The 15,928-nt window shown below is 42.7% G+C and overlaps 1 protein-coding gene across 1 annotated transcript in view; it reads right to left on the bottom strand.

Annotated features, from left to right (window-relative positions):
• ABCC5 (ATP binding cassette subfamily C member 5) overlaps positions 1 to 15,928 on the bottom strand; it is a 79,970-nt gene that overhangs the window by 17,656 nt on the left and 46,386 nt on the right. The window contains exons 16-25 of the mRNA XM_068982262.1: positions 15,173 to 15,316; positions 14,286 to 14,388; positions 10,724 to 10,908; positions 10,188 to 10,334; positions 9,788 to 9,917; positions 8,169 to 8,322; positions 7,949 to 8,077; positions 6,042 to 6,228; positions 4,265 to 4,354; positions 1,887 to 2,076 (exon numbers count right to left, since the gene is read on the bottom strand). Coding sequence (XP_068838363.1) covers positions 1,887 to 2,076; positions 4,265 to 4,354; positions 6,042 to 6,228; positions 7,949 to 8,077; positions 8,169 to 8,322; positions 9,788 to 9,917; positions 10,188 to 10,334; positions 10,724 to 10,908; positions 14,286 to 14,388; positions 15,173 to 15,316 — 1,459 coding nt within the window. The remainder of the gene's footprint in view (positions 1 to 1,886; positions 2,077 to 4,264; positions 4,355 to 6,041; positions 6,229 to 7,948; positions 8,078 to 8,168; positions 8,323 to 9,787; positions 9,918 to 10,187; positions 10,335 to 10,723; positions 10,909 to 14,285; positions 14,389 to 15,172; positions 15,317 to 15,928) is intronic.

Raw genomic sequence — 15,928 nt, 5'->3', positions numbered from 1 at the left:
AAATTGACAACAACTCACTGCCCTTCAATTGGATCTGGGTTAATATAAATTATGATATATCCATAAAACAGAATTTTATGTCATACTGCATAGAAATCATGTCATAGAATATTAATTGGCATGGAAAATACGTGGTAATTTTATAAATAGGCCATGAAACAGTGTGGGTAAAAGTACCTCATTTTTGTAAAATACATTTGTTGATAGCCTAATTAGATATCCACCAAAATGCTAGCAGTTAATTATCTCTGGGTAGTGGAGTTATGTGTACCTTTCACCTTTTGTACTTTGCTATATGTTTCCAAATATTCTACTTCTGCTTTATTGACTAAGCCAAAGCCTTTAACTGTGTGGATCACAACAAACTGGAAAATTCTTCAAGAGATGGAAATACCAGACCACTTTACCTGCTTCCTGAGAAATCTGTATGCAGGTCAAGAAGCAACAGTTAGAACCGGACATGGAACAACCAACTGGTTCCAAATTAGGAAAGAGTACATCAAAGCTGTATACTGTCACTCTGCTTATTTAACTTATATGCAGAGTACGTAATGCCAAATGCTGGGCTGGATGAAGCATAAGCTGGAATCAAGTTTGCTGGGAGAAATATCAATAACCTCAGATATGCAGATGACACCACCCTTATGGCAGAAAGTGAAGAGGAACTGAAGAGCCTCTTGATAAAAGTGAAAGAGGAGAGTGAAAAAGCTGGTTTAAAACTCAACATTCAAAAAATTATGATCATGGCACCTGGGCCCATCACTTCATGGCATAGATGGCACTTCATAGATGGGGAAAGAATGGAAAGAGTAACACACTTTATTTTCTTAGGCTCCAAAATCACTGCAGATGGTGACTGCAGCCATGAAATTGCTCCTTGGAAGAAAAGTTATGACCAACCTAGACAGCATATTGAAAAGCAGAGACATTACTTTGCCAACAAAGGTCCATCTTGTCAAAACTATGGTGTTTTTAGTAGTCATGTATGGATGTTAGAGTTGGGCCACAAGAAAGTTGAGCACCAAAGAATTGATGCTTTTGAACTGCGGTGCTGGAGAAGATGCTTGAGAGTCCCTTTGCAAAGAGATCAAACAGTCAATCCTAAAGGAAATCAGTCCTGAATATTCACTGGAAGGACTAATGCTGAAGCTGAAGCTCCAATACTTTGGCCACCTGCGGTGAAGAACTGACTCACTGGAAAAGACCCTGATGCTAGGAAAGATTGAAGGCAGGAGGAGAAGGGGATGACAGAGGATGAGATAGTTGGATGGCATCACTGACTCGATGGACATGAGTTTGAACAAGCCCCAGGACCTGGTGATGGACAAGGAGGCCTGGTGTGATGCAGTCCATGGGGCTGCAGAGTCGAACATGACTGAGCAACTGAACTGAACTGACATGTTTCAAGTGTTCTGCATTGAGAATGTATACTTTGATGATTAGAAAAAATATTAAATGTTTTGAAGCAGTGTTGAAAATAAACCTCAAAAAGTGGTTTCACCTTATGAAAATTAAATTTAAAAAGTATAACACCATCTTTTACATATCCTGTTTGTGTGCACACATGCTCACATGGTCAGTCATGTCTGACTCTTGGCAACCCCATGGACTGTAGTCTGCCAGGCTCCTCTGTCCATGGAATTTCCTAGGCAAGAATATTGAATTGGTTTTCCATTCCCTACTCCATACATATCCTATGATTGCAACTAAATAAAAATTATGTGGGAAGAAAAAAAAAAGTGGTTTCAGAGATGTGAGACACTAATTACTCATCTAACAGGAATCTGGTTTGAAGAGATGAGAGTGATATTCAATAAGCAGCAAATCGTGGGCCCTAAACTTGACTCTGGTTGATTCAAACATTTCTTCAGAGAGGGGATCCTTACCTGATCCTGTTCGACCCACAATGCCAATCTTCTCCTTGGGTTTGATGGTGAAGGACACTTTCTTCAGGACCAGAGGGAGATTTTCTTGGTACCTCATCTCTGCATTCTCAAAGGTGATCTCTCCTTCCTGGGGCCAGTCAGGGGAGGGAGCCTTGTTCTTAATTCTGGCAGGTGCTTCCAAAGATAGAGTCTGGGGAGACAGAAAAGGCCAGTTCAGACTGACCACAGATTCTAGGGTAGCTGCAAGGTTTTGTCACAGAAGTAAGACCAGGATACCCGTAGCAACCATAGAGAGAGCTGCTGCCCTGTTCCCTTGCTATGAAAGAGTCCCTGGCAGTAAACGCTCATCACCAATAAACAGAGACAGAGAACAATTGCCTCTACCCTTGGCAGTTTACAATGGCCTTCTATCCCTCTTTAGCCACAGCAGATTTTAGTGGAATTCTTTGAAAACATTCCCCTTGAAACAGGGTTCCATCATTTGAAAACCAATGGCCTTTCTTTGGAAGGAATGATGCTAAAGCTAAAACTCCAGTACTTTGGCCACCTCATGTGAAGAGTTGACTCATTGGAAAAGACTCTGATGCTGGGAGGGATTGGAGGCAGAAGAAGAAGGGGACAACAGAGGATGAGATGGCTGGATGGCATCACTGACTCGATGGACGTGAGTCTGAGTGAACTCTGGGAGTTGGTGATGGACAGGCAGGCCTGGCGTGCTGCGATTCATGGGGTCACAAAGAGTCGGACATGACTGAGCAACTGAACTGAACTGAACTGAAACTCAAAGAAGCAAAACAAGCATTCATGGAACATTTAATGAGAGGCTAGCACCCTGACCCATCTCAGTCAATCCAGGAGACTCAGACACTAATCCCAACTCTACCACTAACAGCTGCATGAACTGGATACACCAATTCTTCAGTCTTTGTCTTAGTTTCTCATCTGTAAACTCTAGGGACTGGATTAGATGATTTTAGAAATCCATTCCAGCTTAATAATGTTGTGCTTAATAATAATTATTGGGTAATTTTGGCCAGCTATAGTCACACCTCCCCATGTTTTTAAAACTCTCTGGCGATTAGTCATGGAGCCTATAGCCTCACAGGGAAGTAAAGGTCAAAGACTGCGGTGCTCTGGTGGCTGGGGGTAGGGACTCAAGTCTAAAACTCTGTGTTGGGACAGGCTTCCAGGCTGTGGATGGGCAGCAGGGAACCAGTTCTCAGGAATGTGACTGATTTGTGCAAAGTACACTCTGTACCATGGCTGACCATCACCCTGACCTTTCCAGCAAGAAACCCACACCAACAGTGATACTAAATCAAACACAACATGTACAGTCACAAATTGCCCACAGACCAGAGTACCCAGCCAAGAGGCTCATGTATAAACATAAATGGCTATTAGCAGATTTATCAGATAGCTATCTGCCATTCTTCCTGATAACAGTCATTTATAAGTTTAAGAAATATCCTACGACTGATCAGGTTCATTGCCAAAACAAATCAGTGGGACATGTCCCTGCTAGAAAAAGCAGTTACATAACATACTAGTTCTCAGTGAAATGGCAGTTCTTCAAAACAGTGTTTGTAAGTCAATATTCTAGTTGGAAGTTGGAATGTATTCTGCCCATGTAAATGATGATATAAGTGGGAAAAAAAGTCTCTGGGCAGTTTGTAAAATAGGTAACTCCTGAGAAATGAGTTCAACGTGAGAATGTTAACTACTCAAGAAAATTGCTGTTTCTCTCTGCAGAAAATTGCTTTCAGACCTTGAACTAGGAGGAAGATACCGCCCCACTGCAGGACTGCAGGGGTTCCTGGGGGAAGGTGGGAAGAGCTGGATCATCTCAGTACCAATGCAGTTAACTGGTTTCTGAACTGTGAACACAGTATAGAATTAGGCATGGAGCCACTGAAACTCCAGAAGTCTGGGTCCTATCTCAAACCTATTGCATCAGAATCTTTAGAGATGAGGCCCATGTTAGTCTTTGCCTCAAGCTCCTTATGGGACTCTGATGGCCATCCCTGGTTAAGAACCAAATGAACTAGACTAAGACTTGAAATAACACCTGGTTTTAAATAGTATAAGGAAAATATTACATTCGTCTGCTTAACTGAATTAATGAGGTTAGGAACACTTTGGAAATTAGATGATGAATGTAAGTTCTCAATCAGACCACAATTCACAAATATACTTAGGAAAATCTTATGATATTCTCTTTTGCATTCCATGCATACTGGAGAGATGCTGCCTCTCCTGTGGGACAAGATGAGGCAGAGAAAACAAGCATCTTCCTGGGACATTTATTCCAGGCGGTGAAAGGGTAAAACTGCTGCCTGAAAAGTCAGACTGCAGCAGAAGGCCTGCAGGAGCCTGACCTTGATGTAGTGGTCGATCCTCTCCACTGAGGTGAAGCGAGCTTCTGTCTCCGATGCCAGTCTGACAGTAAACTGGAACAGCCCTGTCAACTGATCATGGAAAACAACAATCCAAGAGAGAATTTATTATTAATATACACCAAAGGAATGCCAGCAAACCTCCTTCACCTCAGGGATCACAACTCAGTTGTGAGAACTAACTGTGGATAGACAGCAGCTGGCTTTAGGGACCAAATCATTCTTTAAATGTTTAAGACAATGCCTAATAGCCCCCAGTCAACTGCAACTCTCAGTGAATCCAGGTGGCACTGCAGTACTGGCACTAACTTTTCTATACCTAAAGGCTTTCTGTCTGTTTATACATTTCCAGAAATTCAGCTGTAGCTGAATAGTTTCTGGGCTTCATAATTGCACCTATACCTGGATATAGCAGCAACAATAAATGGAGACTGTATCAACCTGTGAGCAGCAGTGAGAATGCTTCCAGGGAGGTTAGCAGAAATGAGACTGGGCCAAAACTGAATGCAGAGCCCCAGCCTGTGCACCCCAGACTGAGTACTCTGAAACAGAAGTATATATAACACAGATTTCTCCCACGCCCCACCCCCAGCCCTCCAAGAATCAAGTTACGTCTGCGAGACATGGACAAATACCTTTGAGTATCTGTAAAGATATAGATCTCTTCTTAGGTTTCCTTTGGCCACTTACTTTTATCTTTCCAATATAGAAAAATGTCAAACATATACAAGAATAGAGAGGACAGTATAATGGGCTCCCACTTATCAAACATTCATCTTAAAAAAATTATCAACTTACAACCAGCATTGTTTCATCTGTACCACCCCATCCTTCCATATATCTGGAATCAAATCTCATATAGCCTAAGTCTTATCCATAAATACTTCAGCTTCTATCTCTCTAAAATTTAAAATCTCCTTGAAAACCATTACCATATCTTTAAAAAGTTAGTTAACAATTCTTTATCATCTTTAACTATCTAGTCAGTGCTAAGTTCCCCGCTGTTCTCTGAGCTATTTGAAGACCTTCAACCATCCCTAAGAACCAAAAAGGTTTACGTATGTAACAGTACTGGGAAAATTTGGGGCCTGAAAATAAAACACACAGAAGTAGTATATTGAGGATATGTATTTCTTAGAAGACTAGGAAGAGGCCAGAGAAGAAAGGTTAGTGAAGACATAAATCTACAATTAAGAAACAATTTTCAAAATCTATTTATTTAAGAAAATACAGCACCTACTTCATAAACACGTGCAACAGAGTTAAATCCCTTTATTCCCATAAAGTCAACCTTTAGCATTCGTGGGGAACTGGTTCCAGGATTCTGTCAAAAATCCAAGGATGCTCAAGCCCCTTATATAAAATGGCCTAGTAATTGCCTACAACCTACAGACATTCTCCTGTATCCTTTAAGTCACCTCTAGATTACTTATAACTAATGGAATGTAAAGACTTGGTAAATAGTTATAAATACAATGTGCTACATAAATAGTTGTACATCTACAGTAAATTCAGTTTTTGGAACTATCTGGAATTTCCCCTCCCAAATATCTTTGGTTTGCAGTTGGTTTCCTCTATGGATGCAGAACTCGGGGATGTGGAGGGCTGACTGTGTTCCAGTCCACAGTGCTACTGCCAAAGCAGATGGGGAGAAGCTCTAGGAGCCAGCAGTAAAACAACAGCTTAGGGCAGAGCCACCTACCAGGCCTCTCCTAGGCCAATGTATGAGAAGGACAATGCCCTCATCCCAAAGACTAACCTGCACAGCATAGGAGATGGCAAGCCCTGCATATGCCGGGGGAATCTGCCCATGCATGAGAACAATCATCAGCCCAGTGGTGGTGATCAGGGCAATGCTGATTAGGTCCAGCCTCACCGCCAGCCACCGCATCGCACAAGTGAACAGGAAGAAAGGACTCTGGTTGTTATCCAGTAGCTCCTGGTACCTGTGAGGAAGACAGAACACCTCATAAAGTAAATAAAGTACCACACAACCCCAGTCATGGAGGATGCCAAAGCACTGGTGAGTTCTGGGTAGAGGGCTAATACTAAAGTATAACACTACTGCTTGTAACCAGGAGAGTGATATGGAAACTTAAGGAGTGCAGAGTATTCCAGGCTCCACACACAGGAAGACACGGCGGTTTCCCAGTTTTACCCTTTGAAAGAAACATATTCCAGATACTAGGAAAAACATATCTACTTCAACAGCACAGGGAAAGCAAGAGGGAAGAAGACCAAATAAAGAGGCTGTTTAAGCTTTAGAGAACTGTTTTAGGTCAGTGGTCATTTTTTTGAGGAAAGAGAGGTTACAAATGCAAACTGCAGAAATGGCACAAGAGCAGGAAAAAGACTCTTGGACTGAATGCGAGAAAGTGGAAATGGTCTGCTGACATACTTGTTTCCCAAGGCCATGGAGCAAAGAACCAGAAGCAGTGAGTGAGTTAAACCAGAACAGAAAGACCGAGACAACCTTTGTCACTGCAGGAAGGAGACCCTCTGTCATCAGGGGTCCTAGAGAGCAGCTCTCAGCCCACCTGAGGGTCTGGGGTCACACACAACTAGAACTCCAGAGTGGGAGGCCTGGGTAGGCAAAGATACTTTGCCTTAAAGAAAATCCCTTCCTCCTTATAAGAAGATATGTGTACTTTAGAGAAAATTTAGGAAACACAATAAAAAAGAGGGAAATGTAAAATTCCAGTACTCTCACCACTCAGCTAAAACCAGAATCCATATTCTGCTGCATTTCCTCCCGGTATTTTTTCCAATGCCCTCACGTTTATGTGGGTACATACCTACACATGTACATGGTCAACATATTTTACTCTTTTTTTGCTTAAAGTTAGGATAGATTTTTCAGAATTATTTAACCAAACCTTTCTATCCTAGAGTTACTTTTTAATGTTAATTACTTAATTTTTGGAATGAACTATATACTCTGTAAGACAGAATATTCACAAGGTACAAAAAGTTTTACCATGAAAAGTCAGTCTTTCTCCTGCCCTCCTCCAGCTACTCACTTCCACTGTCCAGTGGCAGCTGTTGGTTTCCTGTGTGTTCTTTCAGATATTCTAAATGTTACAGACATATATTTAAAGGGCCAAACTATACATGCACATCTGTATCTTGCTCTTTCATCTAATATAACTTGGAGATCATTCCACATCAATACCTAGGAAGCAGTCTCATTCTTTTTAGGGGTCACATAATATTCCATTATATGGGGACACCATAGCCTATTTAACCAGTCTTCTACTGAAGGACATTTAGTCTAGTTCAACCTCTAGTTAACATAAATCTCCACAATGACTATATAAGTATAGAAATTTCTCACACAAACAATATTAACAACTAAATAAAATGTCAATCTATTGTCTATGAATATCTTACTTTTCCAAGAAAAAAAAAGGAGCAAAACTCTGTCAAATATAGCCATTCAGAACTGAAAGCTAATGAAGACTCCAAATCTGTTTTTGTCTTCCCATTTTCTCAGAAGGGAGTTCCACCAAGCAAGTGAATCTTAATCAGCAGAGATCATTAAATCACTAATACTCTTAGTAATGAGCTTTATAATCCCCAATTTTGACTTTGAAAGGCTTCTTAAACTCTCATTAAATGCTGAGATGTTGGCTCCCTGATGAGCCCTCTGGCCCCCATGGAACTAACCTGTGCAGAAATTCCTGCCCTTTGTTGTAGGCGTGGATGGTGGCAAGGCCCTGTATGCTGGATGTGATGTGGGAGAGGAAAGGTGACTGCGTGATATTATCTAGACGCTTCAGCTCTCGGATCAGGACCCTGGAGAGAGAACAAGTTCTGTGTCAGAGGGGTGGACTGGCAACTCTGGCTTCACCCTTTGCACTGAAAGACACAAAGACTTCCTGTTTACCTGGAGACAATGTGCAGAATTGAAAAGAGGATGACAAGGGGCCCCACTGCCACGAGGAACCATGGGAAAACTCCTGCGATCATTCCAACACAGAAGAACACCAGGATGACGTTCTGAATGAACATCTCGGCCTGGAACGGCAGGCGCACGTCGACTGGGGAAACGGCAAAGGAACATGTGTCAGATGCTGGGATCCATAAACAGCCAGAATTTTTAAAAAACAAAAAGAGGCTCCCAAAGAGCCATATCTGAAATTTGTGACTTTTTTGTATTTTAAACAGTCTGACCAAATAAAAATCTGGAAATGTAGTTGCTCTAATTCTTCTTGTCCCAAGAGCATTTAAGTGATCTTTCTCACCTGTGTCCTCTTTTTGTTTCACTGTGCTGCCCAACCCCCTTAAACATTTCCCACTTTGCAAAGTAATATATGTTTGCTATAAAATATTTGGAAAATAAATATGCAAAAAATTAAATAAACATAGTCTTATTCTTACCAATATGAATGAACTGCTGCTAACATTTAAGAAACTTTTCATGGAAAATTTTAAACATACACAAAAATTTAAAACATACAAAAAACTGGAAGAATATAGAACCTCCAAGAGTTAACATTTTCTTCGCCCATTTTGGACATCTCCCCCCACCTATTCTCATACAAATCTGAGACATGTTGATACCACTGATTTTCAGCAGTCTCTTTCCTATTCATCTGTGCGTATGTGAGTTTAATACAAACGTGATCATATTACTCACATGTGCATCACTGTTTTGTGTATCAGTGATGGCTTCGATCTCTTGTTACCTCTGGCCATAGCTATACATTGGCCTATCAACATGTGAAACAAACTCCTTCTATGGAGGCAGCACAGTAAGTAGTTAAAAACATTAGTTCTGGGGTCGAAAAGATCTGAGCTCAATTCCCAGCTTGCTATTTAATAGTTGTGCCATCTTGAGCTAGTCAGTCTTTCTAGATATCAGCTTTCCCATGCATTCGGTGGGTGAAATGATACCCACACCTCATGGGACTGCTATGATGGCTAGGATAATGCATGTAAAACTGCTTGTAACATAGTAAGCCCTCAAAAAATGTCAGGTAGCATCACTATTATTACGGGCTATGGGAGTACAGTTGACCTTTGAATAACATGGGGGTTAGAGGCACAGACCCTCCATGCAGTCAAAACTCTGCATATAATCTACAGTCAGCCCTCCATAGATGTGGTTCCTCACCCACAGTATCATATCCTCAGACTCAACCACCCCGTTGTTCAAGGGTCAAGGGTATTTAAGTTCTGGTGCTGGCACAGACCATGAAGCATTCAGCATCCAGCAAACCTGTCCAGGAACCTACGCACCACCCACAAGTAAATATGTTTTTTGGACTCTCAGACACCCTGTCCAAAGCCTTTATGCTCAGCTCTCTGAACTGGTTTTCAGGTTAAATAAGATCAAATAAGAGCTCACATGAAAGATGAAAAATCAGATAGGTTCTTAGCCTAAAGAGAAATTGCAACATGGAGAAAATGCCCAAGCTAACATGTTCCTGATGCAAATATTGCAGCCACTGTGCTGGGGGGTTTGTGCTCTGGAGCACAACAGAGAGAAGCAGTGAGAAATACCTTCATCCATGTCTTTGGAAAACCTGTTAAGAATTCTTCCTGTGGGGGTAGTGTCAAAAAACTTCATAGGGCTTCGAAGGATTCTTCGGAAAAGCTCATCATGGAGCCGGGAGGAGGCTCGCAATGTGCCCTGAGGAGCAGAGTACAGAGCAATCAGAGACTCAGGACTCAGCAGGCTCAGTACCCACTCCATGGGTCCAAAGCCAGAGAAGGGCAAGTGGCTATGGAGGAAGGAGGTGGCTAACCGGAAAGGGCTACGGCTACGGGATGCAGGTCACTTGGGCAAGAGGCATCCTGCTTCAGAGGAGCTCCCCAACTCAGAATAAACCCAAGAGGTGCCAGGCAGAAGCCTGACCACACAGCCACCAGGGAGAAGAGGAGCAGAGGCCCCAGTGCATACCTTGACAAAGACCACTCCGCGAACGGCTTTCAGGATCAGCATGACTGCCATGGAGAGGGCGTAGATGCTGGCATAGTAGTGCATGAGAGGATTATCCTTCATGCTGTTGCTCACAGATGTCCTGTTTTCTTGAGTCACCGTGGTGTTCTGTTTGGAAGCAAGGTTCTGTGAGGCAAGACCCTTAGGGACATCCAAGAAGCCCTTGTCAGGGCCACTCTTGGCTCAAGGCAGGGTACAGGAAACAAACTCTGGGAGCTGGTAGAGATAAACACAAGGCAGGCTTTGCCTGTTCCCCCTCTCTTCTCTAATGACAACAGACAGCCTGTAGATGTACTCCTGGTAAGCGCTACTGCTCTGTGAGTTGGTCAGGGAGCAACTACCTGGTGAGGTTATCTTAGGGACTCATCTCTTTAATCCTGGGTTTAATTACCTCTTTTAACAGAAAACTAGAGCACTTTCCCTAGGATGAGCCAGGGAATATGAAGAGACGGCCATATTATTAGATGTACAATTTTCCCATCAATGAGGAATCTTACCCCACTTCCTTGCTTGATCCAGAAACTCAACCACCAGTTGCTGAATGCAGTGCTGCCCACATTAAGCATGAAAAGGGACAGAATGACCAGGAACGCCAAAGGGCCCCCAGCAGCCTGGATATAGACACCATACACTGACCAGGGCACAGAGCCCTGCCCCTTCTCTTCCATTTGCACGAGCTGCCCTAGGTGAGGAAAAGAGAAACGCAATTCAGAAAGGAAAAGCTGCTTTTCCAAAACGAAGTCACCTGTAGAAGAGTAGAACCAAAGCCCACAGTTTCACAGAGCTCTAGGTTGGAATTATTTCTCCCTTTCCAGGGGCATTCATTTATCCATTTAATATCTATCTACCAGGTACCTACTATGAACCAGGCCCAGGAATAAGCCCTGGAGAGGCAAAGAGGATTAAGACCAGGTCCCTGGCTCAGTTCATCCACATACAGATACATAAGTACAAAATTATAATAAAATGTGCTAACCTCAATGCTGGAACTACTTGCAGGGCAGCATGGGGACATTCAAGAAGTGCACCTAACCTACTTGGGGGAGCTGTGAGGGGCTTAGCAGGGAGGTTCCAGGTGAGACTTTCTATGTGGTCCATATTATGTCTTTTTTTTTTTTTTTCCAGCTGCACAGCATGACTCGGATTTTAGTTCCCCTATCAGGGTTGAACCTACACCCTCTGCAATGAAAGTGTGGAGTCCTACCCACTGGACTGCCAGGAAAAATCCCCATATTGAAAGGTAAGCCAGAGTCAGCCAGGTGGGGAAATGATGGGCGTAGGTGTGAGGAAACAGGAAATCAGTATACACAGATATCCAATTCACCATGGCTAGAACATTCTGTGTGCCTAAGGAGTGGTGGGAGATAAGGCTGATTAAGCAGGCTGTGGTCAGAGGATAAAGGCATTTGAAGATTATCCTTCCAACAAGAACTTCTCAAGAGAATGGGCTACAGGGGTGTAGAGATTTGACTCCCAGCCCTACTGTAGGAGATGGGCTTGGGATGGCCAGACCAGCCACCTCAGGCAGCCTCTTTCATGCATCCCAGCATCTCAGACAAAGAATGGATTTTCTATCTGTGCCACATGAGGAAAAAGATTTTTAAAATGCTGCTTTGAAACTGGGAAGCCACTGAAAGGCCTCAGGCCCCAGGCAGTTGGCTGGTCTCCTGTTTTTAACTAGATCTCCTAGTTGTTCATGTGGAGGACAGATTTAAAAGGAGGCAACTGTTAACAGTCTCAGTGGGAGATGATAAAGGTCAGAACCAGGGTTATTTTCTTGGGCTCCAAAATCACTGCAGATGGTGACTGCAGCCATGAAATTAAGATGCTTGCTCCTTGAAAGCAAAGCTATGACCAACCTAGACAGCATATTAAAAAGCAGAGACATTACTCTGCTGACAAAGATCTGTCTAGTCAAAACTACAGTTTTTCTGGTAGTCATGTATGGACGTGAGAGTTGGACCATAAAGAAAGCTGAGCACCGAAGAACTGGTGCTTTTGAATTGTGGTGTTGGAGAAGACTCTTGAGAGTCCCCTGGACAGTAAGGAGATCAAACCACTCAATCCTAAAGGAAATCAGTCCTGAATACTCATTGGAAGGACTGATGCTAAAGCTGAAGCTCCAATACTTTGGCCACCTGATGTGAAGAACGGACTCATTGGAAAAGACCCTGATGCTGGAAAAGACTGAAGGCAGGAGGAAAAGGAGATGACAGAGGATGAGATGGCTGGCTGCCATCACTGACTTGATGGACATGAGTTTGAGTCAGCTCCAGGAGTTGGTGATGGACAGGGAAGCCTGGCGTGCTGCAGTACATGGGATCACAAAGAGTCAGACACAACTGAGCAACTGAACTGACTGACTGAAAACCAGGGTTGTGGCCATGGGGATGGAGTATTCAGGAAGTAAATTCAGTAGGATGGGGTGACTGTCTGTGGGAGGAGAAAAAACATTTAAGGATATTTCCTAGGGGCTCCCTGGACTGGTCAGGAGATTGATGTTGTCAAGAGAATACAGAGAAAGCCCCACCTCTTTATCACACATGCTGTGCAATTATCTTGGAACAAGCCACACAGGCCTCTTTATAATGAGACCACTTTACAGTGAGAGTCTCTAGGTCACATGTCCCCTAAAGACATTCTGTTTTTTCCTACTGCCTGTGGCAGGAATTGACAGATGTTTCAGCCTTCTGTGCTGTGTTTGCTTTGTGAGAGTAAGGTATCTCCAATCACACCTGAATTCAAGAGCTCATACAGGGCTTATTAAAAGAAAGAAAAGAATCAGTATGGTCAACTCCTAACACCCAATGTCTGCTGCGGTTTTAAGACCAAGGAAAAGAAAACAACACGGCAAACCAGAAAAAAAAGGTCCTGAATTCAACATGTCAGGTGAGAAGGTAACACAGAAGAAATAACTTTAAAACAGGAATGCATTTCTATTTATTATTTACAAAAGTGAAAATGCCTAAGGTATTGCAAACAGCTTCTCTAACTCTCAAGATTTGTTTTGGTTGATAAGATGAAGGGTTTAAAAAACAGGACCAAGGAGTCTGGATAGGAAAATCAAGCAGGAAAAATCTTGGCTGTAACTCTTCACCACAGCCCTGCTGGTGCCTGCTTGGGACAAGCCAAGGAGTGATCACTGTACCAGGGGAGGGGGCAGAGGGGGGTTAACTGAGGATGTGGGCATTCTTAGAGCTGGCATGCCTTTGCTTTGGTTGGCATGACTTTTAAAGAGCAGAGATGAATCACAGGAAAGAAAGGTATACCTCTACCCATGATTTAATTTTTCCGTAGTCAAGATGACTCAGCTATGACTACCTACACCTCACTCCACCCTGCATAGCAAAAAAAGGCATAGGAGTAAAGGTCATTTTTATTGCCTTGGTCTATTTGAGCAAACAGAAGTTGCCTCATGGTCTCCCAATAATCATATAAGAATCTTGTTATTCTAGAAATATAAGGCCAGGTGTTCCACAACAGACAATGGTATCAGGCAGCATGAAGTGCTACATGGCATAATTTCCGATAAACTTTAACGACACACTTTACATCATCTTTCTGCATCTGCACTGCCGTACTGGCGTTCATGAACACTCTGGCTGGCTGATGACCTCAAGAGCATCATTAATGCCAAAAAGAGAGGCAAGCACCAGGTTCTTACCAGTCCATGTGCCACAGTCATCATCAGGCTTTTGACTTGATGGTGAAGTGTGGTTATAATGGCAAATTTAACTGATGATCACAGGGCTGGGAAAATTACTGTGAACCTCATGGGCAGGTTAAACAAGTGAGGAGGGATCAGCCCCAGATATGATGGGCAACTCAAATATGTGGAAAAACGGGAGCCCCCATCCCATCATTTTCATTGTACAATGTCATTGTACAATGACAATCTCATCTGGCATCATGGACCATGAAAAGGCAAGTGTGTGAAAACACACTAGAGGGAAAACCATGGGATCCTTTTTCTAGGGATGTAATACATACATGCAAATAAAATGCCAAAACAAAACAAAAGCAAAAACTTCAATGACAATTCTCAAAAAGGTTCATTACCTTCCTCTGGCTTCACTGCTTTCTCCTTCTTTACTGATCCCGTTTTAGGACCTTTCTCTTGTGTTTTCTTCTGTGAACCACTGGTTTCCTTTTTTGAATTAATCTAATAAAAAAAAAAAAAGTGTCTCCAGTTATCATGATATGGCCATTCAGATAAATGTCCAAAGGACATTTAGCAAATCATCCATGGAGTTGCTGCTCTTATTGAAAAGAGACATTCCAACTTCTTAAAAGTTAACTTATGTAACTTCCCTAACTCCTGACATCTTTGAGGTCTGGGTTCCAGCCATTCCATAGACCCTGCTCTCCCCAAAGTCACTAAAGACCTAAATTCCAAACACAGTAGACTTTATGCTATTCTTATCCACTCTAACTTGTGCAAAGTATCAGCTGGATGACATCTATAAAGTGCCTAAACCAGTAATTGGGACATAGTCGGTGCTAGTTATTAAGTGCCAACTTGGCAGCCAAGACACCATGGATAATTTTCAAATGTATGCAGGATTTAATGTCTCTTCCCTGCCACATTATTCATTTGATTGTTAAGAAAGGAGCTTTCGTAATGCTCTGGTTAGGATTTAATAGAGTTTAAGAAATTGAGTTACGACTGAACAATAGCACACACGGAGCCCACATCCTTTTCCTTGTCATTGCCTCACTGATGAATTCTCAGTGACAGAAGACCCTGGTTCTCTAGTCCCACAGTCCTGCCCTCCTAGAACAGAACCAGTGTGTGGACTAAAGCATAGTAGTCTGGTCACTGGAAAACAAGACCCCTACCAGCAAGACACAGACAATGAGTTCAGTAGAGATTTCTCCATCATTCACTATGGTAACATCTGTCTCTCACTAGAAAGACACACACACACACACCATGCAAATCTTACCTCAACTGGGGGTGTCTCTCCCAGCAACAGGTTATTAAAAATAGTAGCATAATCACCATTTAGATTCATCAATTCCTCATGAGTGCCTCTTTCTGTAATACAGCCCTCTTTCATGAAGATCACTTCATCACAGTCAGCCAGGTACTGGAGACAAAGACAGGGACAACATAGTGTGGCTGATTATTTGTGCAAATACATCCAAACACCTATACCTTACTTCAGCAGGTCTCACCTGGAGGTGACCAAGCCCCCCGCAGGGGACACTTGGCAATATCTGGAGACATTTTTGATTGTTATAATTTGGTGGGGGGGGAGGGGGTACTACTGCCATCTGGTAGATAGATGCCAGGGATGCACAGGACAGGCCCCCACAACAGAGAGCTAAGACTGAGAACTCCTGCTTTAGTTTATCCTGTCTTGTGATATAGTTCAAAAAGCAGGTTCTCCAGTTTTTGATATAAATCTGCTGATGAAGCCACACAGTCTTATATTAAACTTTACATCCCTTTACTAGACGCAGAAGTACACATAATTAGACTTTCTGTGGCAGAATGGGGGGTTAGCCCCCTAAACTTGACAACATGAGCAAAGCAGATGGCAACCTCCTTGATATGCTCTCTGAAGTGGCTGCTTGTTATGGAATGACAGAGTGAGAGAGCTTGTTTTTCCTAAACAGTACCCACTCACATATAGATGTTAACAGAATGCTTTCCAAACTATCTCTTACCCAGACTCCATTTTCAGCCTATTCCTCTT

The sequence above is a fragment of the Capricornis sumatraensis genome, chromosome 1 (assembly GCF_032405125.1).
Source record: "Capricornis sumatraensis isolate serow.1 chromosome 1, serow.2, whole genome shotgun sequence".
Taxonomy (NCBI): domain Eukaryota; kingdom Metazoa; phylum Chordata; class Mammalia; order Artiodactyla; family Bovidae; genus Capricornis; species Capricornis sumatraensis.
This window is presented reverse-complemented; position numbering and strand designations above follow the sequence as displayed.